Source organism: Engraulis encrasicolus, chromosome 14, assembly GCF_034702125.1.
Source record: "Engraulis encrasicolus isolate BLACKSEA-1 chromosome 14, IST_EnEncr_1.0, whole genome shotgun sequence".
Classification (NCBI taxonomy): Eukaryota; Metazoa; Chordata; class Actinopteri; order Clupeiformes; family Engraulidae; genus Engraulis; species Engraulis encrasicolus.
Window position 1 is genome coordinate 55075801 of NC_085870.1, and position 15845 is coordinate 55091645.

The 15845-nt window shown below is 41.1% G+C and overlaps 1 protein-coding gene across 4 annotated transcripts in view; it reads left to right on the plus strand.

Annotated features, from left to right (window-relative positions):
- flnbl (filamin B, like) overlaps positions 1 to 15845 on the plus strand; it is a 249417-nt gene that overhangs the window by 43988 nt on the left and 189584 nt on the right. For all 4 annotated transcript variants that reach the window (XM_063216182.1, XM_063216181.1, XM_063216183.1 and 1 more), the window contains exon 7: positions 6152 to 6229. In XM_063216182.1, the coding sequence (XP_063072252.1) occupies positions 6152 to 6229 (78 nt within the window). The remainder of the gene's footprint in view (positions 1 to 6151; positions 6230 to 15845) is intronic.

Sequence of the window (15845 nt, forward strand, 5' to 3'; positions counted from 1 at the left end):
ACTGGGGTACATAACTAAGAACGCCAACCGCCTCGAAACACTATTACAAAGGGAAACATTCTGGATACATACTTTGGATGCAATGAATTACCCAGGCCTCAATGAGGAAATAGATTTTAGACCATTTTTGTAATGACTGAATGACCACAATGAGTATGGATGACCCTCCTTTTTAATTGACTTAAATATGGATGCCTGATATGTCTGAATATGTACATGTATTTGAGTAAGATACTCTTTAATCGTTAGGTAGCCCATGCACAATACCTCACTTGATTATTCTTTATTATTATTCTTTTCTATTGCATTACTCTATAGTTGTGTTTATATCAATGTGCTTTCATATATTCACCGAAAAGTACAATATCCATGTATCCTATCGGAACCATCATGTGACCCTGTGAACTGATAAAAAGGTCACGCAAATTAACTCTTTCTTGTCACGCCCTGATGAAGACCCTGTGTGGTTGAATTCGGTTGGCGTTTTTAGTTATGTACCCCAGTTAAAATAAAGGGTTTTTAAATTACGCCTGAAGTAGGCCCAACGGCCAACAAGTTTTGAAGATTGCCTGTTTTTTGTTTGTTTGTTTTTTTAAATGGAATCGAAAGCGAGATTTTATGTTAAAAAAACGTGATATGATTTTATTACCATATCGCCCACCTCTAGGCCTAATATAATAGTATTAATAGGGCCTAATAATAAGGTCTAATCCGTTTTCCTCACTCCGTTCTATATAAAGGCATTCAACATGTGTAATAGCCTACATTTAAAAAAGCCCTACCATTTAGTATTTGACTATTAAACTGACAATTACCCCACAAATTTGTGGAGCCAATATTCTTGGTCATAGGCCTAGTGGTGCAAGGAATGGTCACCCAAAATGTAGAGCTGTGTTTTACAGCTGTTTGAGAAACACTCACTGCCATAATCACCATGGCCATAATAATGATCCTCTGATAAGACAACATTGCAAGACGTATTTGAATTTTTTTGTACTGTTTGTGTACTACTACTTTTAACCATGTGTTCTTTTGGCATGTTTATGTTCATTAAGGAAATGCACAGTGAAATTCAGGGTAATTTATGGCTGGGTTGCAGGTCTCCTAGTTAAGCAGCACTTCTATTAACCCATTGATGCCTGATGTTGCGTTGCGCAACATTGGCCCTGGCGCCTGGAGTTGCATTACGCAGCATTCAGGCTCATGGGATTTGTGACAACTTTATTAAGTCTTTGTTTGTTTGATATGAATGAACACATTCTAATGAAAGATGAGGGTCTTAGCGATTAAATGCCTTCTTATTGCATGTTTTTATGAGCTTCACAGGCGGAGATATTTAGGTTTTTATAGGCTGAGGGCAGCTTTTCTTAAAAGGGCTCAGGCATTCAGCACCCTTTTTTGCAGGTGCCTTAAGGGGGATTCATACTTGGCGTGACTGGCGCTAGCCTCCTTCATACTTCACTCGCGACCTCACTCGCGACCTCACTCGCGCCGTCACGTGACCCAAAATGACGTCACACGCCGTGGCGCGAGCTGCCGTGGCGCGACGTCGTGCACCCCACATTTTTTGTAACTTGTCGTGCGCCACCAGCGACCACGCAGGTAGGCAGACAAAGCAGGAGTTGCGAAGAGAGGCTACAACTACTGTAGGCTACTACAGAATGGATCCTGTATCATTTTGAGGATAATAAAATGTCCTAGAGAGTTATTTTATCTTCTCTCTTAAATGTTGTTCAGTGAAACAATTGTTTACTTTGTTCAGAAGCACGTTGTGTTCGGCGATCTATTTATACATTCTGCCGCCAGAACAATGCTCTCACATGGTCTTGGAATGATCTGGCAATGTAGGCTACAACAAAAAATATATGTTTCAATGTGGTAAGTCACAAGTCAGACGTTCAGTAGCCCTACAGCAGCCGTGTTTGGCTTTCTATTTTATACATCCGTAGAACTCACGCTGCGAGTTGCGAAAAATACTGCCGTTTCTCTCATGAACAGCAGAGGGCACTTCCGACAATGCGAGCGAAAGCGCTTTTGAAGTATGAATAGTCTGTCGCAAGTGATGACGTCATTAATGGTTCTCGCGCCAAAGTGCGCACGTGAAGTATGCAGAGCCCTTTAGGCGTCAATGGGTTAATCCAATGTCAACTGTTTCCAAGTAGCATTTGTTTTTTTTTTAACAACGGGAAGAAGATTGAGTTTGATACCACCCAAGTTTGCTACTAGTAGTTATATCGTGCCCTCTTGTCGCGTCTGTGTGGACTGCATACCCAGTGTGTGATTCTACCCCGGCCAAGTCTCTGTGGTTTTCTGTAACTTCAAGAACCCAATGCAATATATAAACAAGAGGCAAAACGTTGCATGTCATAGCTTTGTTTCCTGCTAACGCTGATTTCCAGGAGCTCCTCAAACATGTGTTGGTCGTTTCCTCTGCTAGTTGCGACCACTAGACGTGTCTTACAACACAATTACGTTTGTAACACGGCATTGTTGTCACGAAATTGAAATGGTTACAAACGATAGAAGTGGATTTCTAATTGCTCCCAAAAGCTTGCTTCACAACGTTCAATAGCCTTAAAAAGAAAGAGCCAGAGAAGACAACTGACTCTCCAACACGACAGTCCTCCACTGCGTCGCGCCCCCTTTGAAATATAAAGGGGGCGCGGCCTCGCAGCATGCTTCTGGCACATAAATTGCCATTGAACTAGTGATTGGACGGCACAAAGAAAAGTTTGCTTGTTATTGAAAATTAAAATACTTGTGTTCCACGTCTAGGCCCCCCATACTCAAATAGCGGGGGCATCTATTTTTGGCCCTCGAATAATTTCGAAAAATTAAAAAAATAAAATAATAATTTTTAAAAAAGTTGGGGTTTTTTTGGTCCGATCGCGCTGTCGGCTCTTATTTTGAAATCGCGCCACAGACGCTATGAAGAAGCGTGCCGTGCCCCGCCCCTCAGGCAGTTTCTCCCTGTTTGTCAGTCACTGCAGGCTCCGGACAGAAGCACCTACGACGGTGGCATTAGAGGTTGTGATGTAGACCATTGGTTCTTAACCTGGGGTGCGGGCACCCCCTGGGGGTGCGCCAGAGATTTCAGGGGGTGCACGGAATTTTGTTTGTGTTGAGGCTGTGACCAAAATTCTGCAAGCGAACATTATAATTAGGCCAAATCAAAACCAAATTAAAACATGTTTTGGTCCCCATGTAAAGGCATGAGGGATTGATTAATGTCTCAAGCAAGAATCACTGTAATTAATCACTAAAATAATTGTTTAGTGTGTATATACGTGTAGACGCTCGAGTTGGGGGTGCGCGACTTGTCTTGGGCACAGGTAAGGGGGTGCATCAAGAAAAAAAGGTTAAGAACCACTGATGTAGACTACAAGGGAAGGACTGTATCAGAGCCTGTAAATAAATTATTCACAAAGTTCTCTATGCCTCGTTTTTTAAAGTAATGGTCCACATTTGATTGCAGTTACAGTTACAATTAGTGAATTATATGAAGTATTGAATTATATGAAGTATTGAATTACAGTGTGTTAGTACTTCGAATTGGTTTAGCAGTAGCTGTAGCTAGTTGCTAACACAAATGAAGGCAAACTGTGTTTGAGCTCTGCTGGCAGCTAACTATTGGTAGCCTATTAAAAACGAATTGCTTAATAAACTTTTCACACTTTAAACAGTCCCCAAATAGTTTGTTTGGAATGCTAAGACCCTCATAAGACTGTAAACAAAGTTATGAGCAACTTGACAATTTATTATTGGCTTTTGCATTTAATCAACATTGCATCAAATGTGCCACTTTCTTGTTGACAAAACCTGGTGTTCTCCTATCTATATGTCCTCTTTGTTGGGTCCATTATTGCACTGATTCTCATTATGCATGTGAGAGCTGCATAAAGTCATAATAAGCAACATTTGTTTGAAAAGTGTTATCTTCAGGCTTATTGGTTTTCTCACTTAGAAATAAATCTTTATGAATGTAGTCTGCAAATAAAGGCTAACAGATAATCTTATGTCATTTCAAAAAAATACTAAAGGCAATGAGAGCAAAGCAGGCACCTCACCCCACAGTGCTCCAGAAAAATGCAGGGAGAGAAATGTTCTCCCATCCTGTCACTGGAAACTAAATATCTGCTGTGGGTGTGAGTGCGTGTGTATTGTGCTTACAAAGGACTTATAATTTTTTATTTAATTTTTATTTATTTTTGGGGGGGCGGGGTTTGGGGGGGTCGTGTCGGCCCGGCCCTTTATTGAAAGGAATTTTGAAAAACTGGCCCTCAGGGACTGTTAATTGAGGCTAGGTTGGGGACCGCTGATGTATAGCACTACAAGTAATTTTGCACCAAAGCTCTGCATTAAATCCATTTGTCACATTGTCAGTCATTTTTAAAGGGACACAAGGACACACACAGGCATGTGCTTGGGACTGTTCATTTTCACTTGCAGCTTCAGTGTACTACATTAAAGACTGATTGATTGGGGGCACACAAAGACCACAGAGGTACTCAACTTGACTCAGATCAGAAAACAGTCATTGCGTGTCATTAGTGCAGGGGTGGCCAACCAGTCAGAGACCAAGAGCCACATTTTGTAATGTGTCATAGCAAAGAGCCACATCGGCACACAAACATCACGCGGGCATATAAACATGCGCACACCCACCAACATGGGCATCACCCATCCTTTTCGCACCATAGACCAGCATACACAACAACACATGGGCATGAACATCAGCCATCTCTTCCTTTCTCACACAGACACACACAGACACACACCCACAAAGAGTCAGATTGATGTTACACACCAACTTAATGGCCTGACTACAAGACAATCCTGAATATAAGATGACCCCCCCCCCTTTTTTTTTTACTGCTTCAATTTTTTTGGGGAAAGGGTTTTTTCAAGATAAAATGTTGTTTTACATAAGAAGACAAGGGTACACAGATCAAAATTATGTTAATAAATTCTTTCATATTTTAATAAAACACGTTTCACAGCATAATATCCATGAGCACTCTTTATAACAGAGCACGAAGTAACGCGCCACAAAGATTATCCGCCTCTCTTAGCTCATTCGGGGGTTAGGCGCACAGGCACCGCCTTCTTGCGCACAGCTCATCATTGGATGTCTGACGACAACACCCAAAATTAACAAGGTGGTCCGTCAAGTCGCCGTTCATTTTCCACATTAATGTTTCAGCGGGTGCTGACAGGGGGCCAGGGGAAAAATCAAAGTTTTATTTTTGAGACTAAACTGAGCGCGGACAAGCGACACGTCGATTGAAATTGTTTCCCACCTGCACGCTGTCTGCCCGCGCCGCTTTGACAATGACTGATAGACCACGGCCGACATTCACCGCGAAAACCAGGATAGAACATTATTTTTGGCGCTATTTGTCTATAGCCCGTGACGATTTTAAACTAAAAACACAATTTCACTTTCGGGTCAATAGCCATGAACACTCCTCCTAAGAGAGCGCAGAGATGGCTACGCAGGACAGAGATTCTCGGCGCATCTCTGCTCCAGACGCCTTTCTCTTCATATCATTTGCACATTTATAACCGCCATATCCGAGCAATAGAATCCACAAATATGGACAGCACATTTCTTGACCTTATTGAGGAGTGATGGCCAAATCTTTCAGGTTAAAACATTTTGCCGCTATTTTGTCTAGTCAGCGAAAGACGCGTTCACTTTTTAAAGCGTTATTTTTAGAACATATGCTTAGGCCTAAATCACGTCTTGTAGGCCTATTTGCAGTAACAAATGTCACACACCAACGTGATCATTCAGGACACATTTAGGCAAGGCCTACTACAGTACCAAGACTACAGGGCACTTATTTGCCATAGTTCTAATCAACTTTGTGTGCGCAATTCCAATGCATATTGCCTATGGGACATAAACACAAACTTGGACATGGACGCAAGAGCCGCAAGACACCAGGCATAGAGCCGCATGCGGCTCGAGAGCCGCGGGTTAGCCACCTATGCATTAGTGCATTGATGCATTGGTGCATTTCATTGGTGCTCTGGTGCATTCCGTTGTGTTTTATTACTGCATTTCATTGGTGCATTCCATTTAGGTCAATGGTAATTTGAAGTTAAAAGTACTGCAAGGAAAAAATATTCCTTTTTTTTTCCTCAGGTGAACACCATTCCCATTGAAGGTGGCAAGAAAACCTACAGGGTGACGTATATCCCTCAAGTCATGGGGATGCACAAGGTTAGTAGGCATTTGAAATCCTACAGGTATGACGTAGTGTGTGTGTGTGTGTGTGTGTGTGTGGGGGGGTTGGGGTGGTTGGGCGCATTTGAATTGTTTCTTTGGGGCCGGTCAAATAATGTTCCACAGTTAAATACATTTTGCACACAGACATGCAGACACGCAGACCCCCCCCCCCCCCCCCCCAGTCATCCATAGGCGGAAAACGACCATTAAAAAGCTATAATTTCATTTCCTCAAACAGTTCAAGTGCTTATGCACTACGAACAAGTGAAAAGTGCAAGTAAAAGTAAACAAATTAAAATATAATGTCAGCTGGGGAATGAGGGATCGGTCATCCAACGCGCACGCTAAGCAAGCAGCCCATTTGACGTGCTGTTACAATATATCACGAAAGTGAATACACCCCTCACAGCTTTGCAGATTTGTGAGTATATCTTTTCATAGGAAAGCATTACAGAAATTTCACTTTGACACAATGATTAGTGACCTTTTAACAACATATTTAACCGCTTAAATTTCTTGTTCACTCAGAAAAAAACAAAATACAGCCATGAATGTTTGAACATGTACTCACAAAAGTGAGTACACCCCAGATTAAAATCCGGTAGAGAAGGGGCTGTGTTGGCTCGAATCGTCTCGAAATGAAACGAAATGAAAAGGGATGAAAGGGGAGGTCATCAGTGTGCGTTTCAACCTTTCTTTGCATTGAACTTTTACATTTTGAGTCTGCATCTGGCTTAAAGAGATTGGTGTGAGATTTGAATGCAATCCTATGGAGAATATCATGATCTGCTTCAGTAGTCACAGTGCATGATGACATGCATGTTTCTTTTAGGTGTAGTTCAGATTACCAATGTTGACAGCATTCATGCATCCATAAACCATGTCAGTCCCACTACCATGCTTGGCTATTGAGAGGGTACACCTTTTTTGTAAAACTCACTTGTTTACCACCACACATGCTTGACACCATCTAAAGTATATTTGTTTACCTTGGTCTCTTCAGATCACACGACATGGTTCCAGTGATGCATATGCTTGGTCTGTTCATCTCTCTTGAGACCAAGATAAACAAATTTGCTTTAGATGGTGTCAAGCATGTGTGGTGATAAACAAGTGAGTTTTACAAAAAAGGTGTATCCTGTCAATAGCCAAGCATGGTAGTGGGACTGACATGGTTTATGGATGCATGAATGCTGTCAACATTGGTAATCTGAAATACACTTGCCTCAAGTCTTATTAAAAGTCCAGGACAAAGGATCCACTGAAAACACGTAAAAACAGGAAAAATGTGCATGTCTTGCATCCTACCGAGACGAGTCACATCACAAGGCCGATCCATAGCACACATTTTCGGGCTGACTGTCCTCGGATACCCGGTCCTGGCTGTGGTGGTCATCAGAGCTGGAGCCATTGTGCTTATTGTGCGAGGTGTTGTGGCTCTTCAAGCCAAGGCAAGCCACGTGGGATTTTTTTAAATGTATTTTTTTATTTTTCGATCAGAAATTGCTACAGCCCGGAGACTACACCCCCCGTTGCCTTCGCTGTGGGCTTGAACACATCCGAACTAGACGAGTGTCTTTCCATTGTACGAACAGCAGACTTCCCTCCCGTATCCCCTTGGGCTTGTATAAAAATTGTCCACAAAGAGCTTGTAGCCAGTCCCCAAAACTGGGGAGGACACTAGCTCCATGACTACGTCAAAGCTCAGCCCTTTTCCAGATCCTGCTTTGTTTTTCCCCTCATAAACAATGAAGTCCCAGGTGTACCCAGATTGTGAGTCTGCTAGCACAAAACATTTGTACCCCCATTTCGATGGCTTATCTTTGCAGTATTGCCGGATTCCTATCCTGGCACGGGAGGCGATCATTCGTTTGTCAATGGCAATGTTCTGACCTGGCTGGAAGTTGGAAATGCAGCTTTGCCGGATATGAGTGTACAGGGGTTTAATCTTATGAAGGCGGTCAAACTCAGGGGTGCCTCTCCGAGCTGCATTGAGCTCGTCATCATCAGGGTCAGACAGATGGATATTGGTGGAGATTCGTCTGAATTTACGGCCAGACATGGTTGACCCAGCCAGGCCCGTTTGTAGGATTTTGGGGGCCCTAGGCAAAGTTGTTGTTGGGGGCCCTAGGGCATTTTTTTGGGACGGGGGAGCCTGACTGGGCAGCCACGGCGCCAGAATCTCTGTTTCGGATGGGCCAGACCATTTCTGGATGGCACTTCAGTCGTAGTCACATAGCCTACCATTACAACATAATGTCACAGAATCCATGTAAACCTAATGGAACAAACAGGAAGTTACCTCATACTTAGACAGTGTTGTTTAGGCTATGCAGGGCAACACATGCATGATGGGCAACAAATGCATAGGCCTAACGAGCAAGCATACGCCAGCATTTTCTGTGAATAAATGCAATCTAGTTATTATGATAACGTTTCCCTACAGTTCATGAAACTTCATGAATAAAGACCTGGGCAAATATAGCCCATAAAATTCAATAGGCTCATACTTTCTCATGTAGGCTAATTGAATGTCCTGTTGTTTACTGTAACCTGGCCTATCTCACATAGGCCTATGGATTTTTGACCCTACCACCAAAAATCATGATCTGCATTGCCAATCACAAATAAAGAATTAGGTCTAATCTTTCCAACCGCTTTTAAAATCTAACCGAGGGTGCACTATTTGTGCAAAAATAACTACAGTATTGACTCATAAAACAGTAGCCTAGGCCTACAGTCCAGAAACCCAAGGCTGAGAAACTGATGAACAGGCACAGTGGGGGGTTTGGGGGGTATGATATTGGTAAGCAAGAATTCTGTAACCAAGTCAAGGGGGGTCTGCCCCAGACGGTATTTAAAAAAATAAATAAATAAATAAACGCTCTCAAACGGTGCATTTTAAGCAGACAACCTCCCTGCTACTACCCATTTTTCTATACGTTTCGTATTGCATCCATCACGCACTTCTAAATATAAGACAATCCAAACACAACACAAAAGTTGTGTTGTAACAGCCTTCCGATTACAGTAACAATTCACATTTAATGCAATAAACAATAGGCTAACACATCAGCGCACCGCAGTCATCATTCCAGAAGGGGTGTGTGTTCTTCTGAACCAGGTGATGAATGAAATCACCTGTGTTACTCCGTGGTTACAATTACAGGCTACAAATAGGCTATCCCAGTGCCCTTACCTTGCGTTGTCTTGACCGCAGAATGTATCCCAACCCCTCACTGTAAACCACACGTTTCCATTATGGTCCCAAGTTCCAGTTTGTAATCCACATTATGGCTGATTAGATGGCAAGAAAGGGATTGTGCTACAGTTTAGCTAGGCTATCTCACGCAGCTCACTTGTGTTAACTCATGTTATCTGAAATATAGGTCATATGCATTGCACATTGTCGTTTCTTCTTGCATTTGTCAACATCCAAAACAGTTCCGTTTTGAGAAACGGCGCGTTATTGAACAATCTCTTGACGTTTGCACAGTGCTTGTTAGGCTACAGCACTTCACAGCTTCAATAACAAGCTGCACCTGTGCAGTACAGAACTGCATGCTGATTGGATGCTGCACCAACCCGCCCGTGGCTGTCTGATTATTAATTGGAACCCGCCCGCGGGGCTCATTGATTGTTAATTGGAACCCGCGGACGGGGTTCATCCCGCCCGCGGGGCTCATTGATTGTTATTTGGAACCCGCTGACGGGGTTCATCCCGACCGCGGGTTGCATTGATTGTTAATTGATTCTTGAGAAAGTGGCTGGTTGTAAAGGTTGTAATCTTGAAAGAAAAAAACGAAGTGAATTAAAAAATAATATGGTATATCCTCGTAGACAAAGGTCTTGGCTTTTCAGAAATGCACAAGGCCAATCTCCCCATTTTCCATTTTTTTCAGAAATCAGGTTTTTCTCCGATCATACCTTGTTTTTTGTCAACACCGTCAGACACAATTAAAAGCAATAAAAAGTGTATTGATTTGGTTGCATATGTATCTGGAGTTTTTAAGTGATTGTGTGTGTTTTTTGGTTCACACATACGCCTTTAAATGTTGAAAATTCACTTTCATTCTATATTAATACTGCTTCACGTGTTCTAATTTAAAAATATGTGCTGTCAGACAATGCTTACTTAATGGCTAAATAGATCAAATTTTTTTTTGGTAATTTCACAAATATTCGTGTAGGCTTAAATTTGCTATTACTTTGATAATTCAACAACTACAAAGGAAAATGTTGTAAGCACATTCATTTAAAATGTCCAAAACTCCTTCTTACGGTGGTGACTTAAGAACTGACGGTGGTGACAGTAATCTGAAGGTGGTGAAAGTGACCTAATTATTACCTACATTTAGCAAAATAAATAGCCCTCTCAAGTCAATGACATCTAGCATAAACACTTTATTTTTGTGTGTGCACAGTATGTTTGTGCATGTGTTTTTTCTTCATTTGTTAGATACTCTAGGAAGTAGGCCTAGATTGTTGAAAATGTGGCATAAACAGGTTTTAAGTTGTTCAAATCCAAAATATAGAGGTGTATTATCATAGATGAACGTCTTGGCTGTGCAGTGAATGTATTGGCCAAGCTCCCCATGTTTTACATTTTTCATAAAATGGGCTCTTTCTTGGTTTTGTCACCAGCGTCAGACAGAATTTGAAGTAAAAAAATAAGTTTACTGTATTTAAGTGAATTACTTTTACAATTCAACATAATTGTAGATACTTATTGGAAGCATATTCTTAAAACTTGTCAAAAACATGTAAAACACATACTTTTTTGTGAACTACATCAGATGTCACCACCGTCAGGTTTTGTGACAAAAAACCCTCCAAATGCACCTCAGTGGAGGCTGGAGTATAAGTTTGGGTCACAATTATTACTAACATGTCTGGTAATGTTTCATTAACCAGCACAATTTAGTAAAATATGGAACAAGATGATGAGCGGAACAAAATCTGACGGTGGTGACATCTGACGGTGTGAGACAAAAAAACACTCTTTTACATATTGTGCATTTTTTGCTCACATTAGCCACTTCGTTTTCGCTCTGTTTCTTAGGGGCTTCATGACGCTTCTGAAAAAGTATATATAATTAACATTAATGTAACAATAATACTATTAAAACCCCCGACGGTGTTGACAGTTTATGGTTGGGACAGTACCAGTGTCCAAACAAATTATCAAATTGAGGAGAAATTAGTAAACTTACAGGAGCTTCAGTGATGGTGAAGTACTCAGTAGATGTAAAGGTTTGAAAAGGGGTCCTAAGTAATGACAATGACCTTGCGCATACCTGATTTTATTGTCTTTTTAAAAAAATCTGACGGTGGTGACTAATATGCTGGACACACTTTGAGCAATCAGAAAATAGTAGTAAATATTGCTTTACATGCACTATGTGCATATCTGCAGAACCACTTCAATATGGACTTTCACATCATGGTGATATTATTCAATAATATCAGTGATTTTTACATTTTAAGTCAATTGAAAAGATGATGTCTGTCCTTGGGACAGCTGTTTTTACAGGGTGTGGGCAGGTTTATAGCCATGAAAAGTGATAAAATTACACTTAAATATTTCAAACGACTGTACATTTATGTAACAGACCCCTGTGTCTTTACCTGGATTCATTTTGTTCATGAAAATGTAGTTTATTGGCAGTTTATTGCAGAGACATGTTTTAGCCGCTTTCTCAAGAATCAGTGTGTTAATTGAAACCGTGGGCGGGTGTAATCACTGGCCCTCAGCTGGCAGCGGCAGCTGGGTGTTACACATGCAGCTGCAAACCCCAGCTGCATGTGCCTGGTACTGTCGGGGTGCCTACTGATGCTTAGTGCCCATGGAATGTGGTATCTGGGCAGGCTGGTTGGTATCAGCTCAGCCCTGTGCAGTCATGGGGCCTGGCAGATTGGAGTGTCTAATGTGCCCTGATTACCCATAGCAAGTGTCTCTCGAGAAGTCATGGTGGTGGAGAAAACTCTTTGAAAAAATTGATTTGTAACCGCCGGCCGGGCTGTATCCCGCCCGCGGCTGGTGGATATTAACTGGTTAAGCTTATCAGTCAAAATCCACAGGAAAAAAAATATTTTTCACTGTTCTCAAGTCAGATATTTACATGCGATGAAAATGTGATTAATTTCGATTAATTAATTAATTACCAAATAAATTAGGGCTGGGGCTTGATAAAATGTTTTAATCGAATTAATTACAGGCTTTGAAATTATGTTAATAAGTAAATCAATAAAAAAAAATTGTATGGCTGTGTGATTTGTGATTTTCAGGCAGGCATTTTGACGTGCACTTTCTGACCTTGCCTTGTGGCTTTGTGGCTTTAATCTTAAAGGGCTTCAATGGTTTTTTCCAAAATCCCAACTCCCATCCCTTGCAAGTGTTTGTGGCCTCATTGAGGATGTCACAAGAAGTCATTGAAGATAGACATTCCAAATCTCTCAAAAACGCAATTGAAAGGTCCTTTTCTCATTTGCAATCTTGCAGTTTGCAATTTGCTATTTAGAGAGGAAAAAAGTCCTCCAAAAAGTTGTTGTGGCTAGTCTGACAGCGGGGAAGCGTTATTGTTCTCTCCATGGAGGCGAGGCGTCACATAAAGTGTGAGGCCACAAACACAGCTCGAGGTCGGTAGTGAGGATATTCAAATATCCTGTCTGATGACAATGGAACTGACCTTGCCTCCACCATTTACAATCTTATTAGTCCAGTAAAATGCATTTCAATCATAGTCAATTGGTACGTTTACATGAGGCATTTAAATCCGATTTAACTCACTTTAAATCTCATTAAAACTTAATTCCACTTTAAAAACATCATGTAAACACTTACCGAACAGGATTTAAGTTTATTCCGATTTAAACTTAAGTCCGATTAAAGTGGGTGGTTTATTCCTCTTTTAAATCCGATTAAACACGTTCCTCTGTCATGTAACCTTTTAATCAGAATTACAATAAATCCGGTCGTTCCACGCATGCTCGTTGACCACACGATGGCGCCAAGAGCCCGTGCCTGCCCGTGCTCTTTGTCAGTGAGAAAAAGATGGCGGCACTTCCTGTTGATTTTCACATGAAAGTTTTGCTTAATTTAAAGTCCCTAAGCGACTATAAATGTTGTGGCTTCCATATATTGATGTAAAAGTGCCCCACGAAGTAATTAAGCACAACAAAGTTACTCCACATCACCCTTTCACCAGTTCGTTTTTCTAAGCTAGGAGGGTGCTAACTAGCATTTGAAAGAACCAGACCCAAAGGGGATTTTACCAGCCTTGAGTCCACTGAGGGAATTCATTTTCGGGCTGAAGATAAGCTTGTGTCCCAGTAGTTCCCCGGAGGTTTGGCGACCACGCCCCCACCCCTTATTTGGCTCACTCAGCACGTGCGTCCTCAGTCCAATCGCAATGCTTTACTTTCCCCAGACTTTTAATCGCATTTAAGTGAAATTGCCATGTATACACGTCGCAAAATAACTCTTAATCCGATCTACTTAAATCCGATCTATTAGATCCGATTCAAAAACATCATGTACACGTAGCAACTGTCAAACAATGCTACAGTCAATGGACAATTTTAGGGTTTTAAATTAACTTTTTCCACCACCAGCCAATTTTGCTGGTAGATATTTTTTCTTACCAGCCATTCTAAGTTCAACTAGCGATTTTTTTTATAATAAAAAAATAAACTAAGCATTATGTTTTTTTTTATTATTGTTTCATTCAACTATTTTCACAACACAGATAAAGAATATACATGCTATTATACAGCCACGTCCTCCACCTCGGTACGTACCGGGCCTAGCTGCAGTGTACCCAAACAACCGCCGGGTGGCACTTGGGAGCGCTTGCTGTACTTGGTAGCGCATGTTCAGGTTTGTATTGAGAGATCAATGACCCAAAAACCCATAATCCAGAAGGATTTAAAAAAAACTGTATATATATATATATATATATATGATATCTCTCTCTCTCTCTTTCTCTCTCAATACACATTCACTCACGCGCACACACGGGCGCGCACACATACTGTACACATACACACACACACACACACTCTCTCTTTCTCTCTCTCACTCTCTCTCTCTCTCTCTTGTTCATATCAGATAAACATAGCACAGAGTGGTGAAGAAGTGCAAATGTGGCAACATTTATTACCATATGGAGTATTTTAGACGATGTTGACGGCATATTAATATGCTCATATTCACATGCCTAATTCAATTGTGTGAGAACACCTCCAGGAAGTAGGAAGAGTCATAAAAAGAATAAATAGCCTAATGAATGTTCTTTTCTTTTTTTTAATGATGATCGGATGAATTGCCATTAATGTGCAAGCTCTACTGTATGTGTAGACCTAAATTGAGTGTAGCCACAAGCCCCTATACCGATTCTCGCATAGCAAGATTTGAAACGTCTAATATTGCAACTTCAAACTTGTTTTCTGGATGTGGATACTTTTTTCGTTTGGTAAACATTACGGAGAGTGCAATAGGGTGCCTAAACCTCACTTGTGGCAACATTTATTACCATATGGAATATTTTAGACGATGTTGACGGCATATTAATATGCTCATATTCACCAGCACGCACCGATTCAGCGGATAACGACATGCCTAATTCAATTGTGTGAGAACACCTCCAGGAAGTAGGAAGAGTCATAAAAAGAATAAATAGCCTAATGAATTTTCTTTTCTTTTTTTTTATGATGATCGGATGAATTGCCATTAATGTGCAAGCTCTACTGTATGTGTAGACCTAAATTGAGTGTAGCCACAAGCCCCTATACCGATTCTCGCATAGCAAGATTTGAAACGTCTAATATTGCAACTTCAAACTTGTTTTCTGGATGTGGATACTTTTTTCGTTTGGTAAAAATTACGGAGAGTGCAATAGGGGGCCTAAACCTTACTGCAGTAACCTACAGCGCCGCGTTTGAGCGTTTAAGCGTTGGCTATTTATCTTACATCGCCAACAGCTGGGGCGATAACCTAACCTACACTTCCGTAATGAATTTAATGTTGTCACAAATATACTCATTTTTGCAGAATGAATTACATAATATATGAACTAAAATATGCTTATGAAATATTACTCGTCCTCCACTTAATATGAGCTATTTGACTGAAACCGCAACATTTGTTATGACAATTATTCGATTCCTTTATGGAAATAATAGCCTACTGAAATTGTAACCATGCAGCTCTTTGTAGCCTAATTCTTCCAGAAGGAATGCAGATGCTTTATGGATATGCTTTCCATCCATGCACTCTCCGTGCAGGGGTGGTGGAAAGACACCAAACGTGCCATCACCATCCCCCCGGACCCACGAAACCCACTGCGCTCCGAAGTTGAATTCCTTTTACTACTTTATTGCCATGTGTGCATAAAGCGCATGTTCGATTTGCTGTAATAGGCTACGACCAGTAGCCTCGACGTGTCTGTCTTTTCTTTTCCTTCTTTCAATATTTAGTAGGCTAACATATGTTTAAGCCTAAAAATATAATAAATAAATAGAAATAATTTGGTATCCATGTCTGGTTAGCGTCTGGGCATTTGTGGTCTTTACCTGGTTCTCCGCACCATCTTATGACAATGTTGAACAA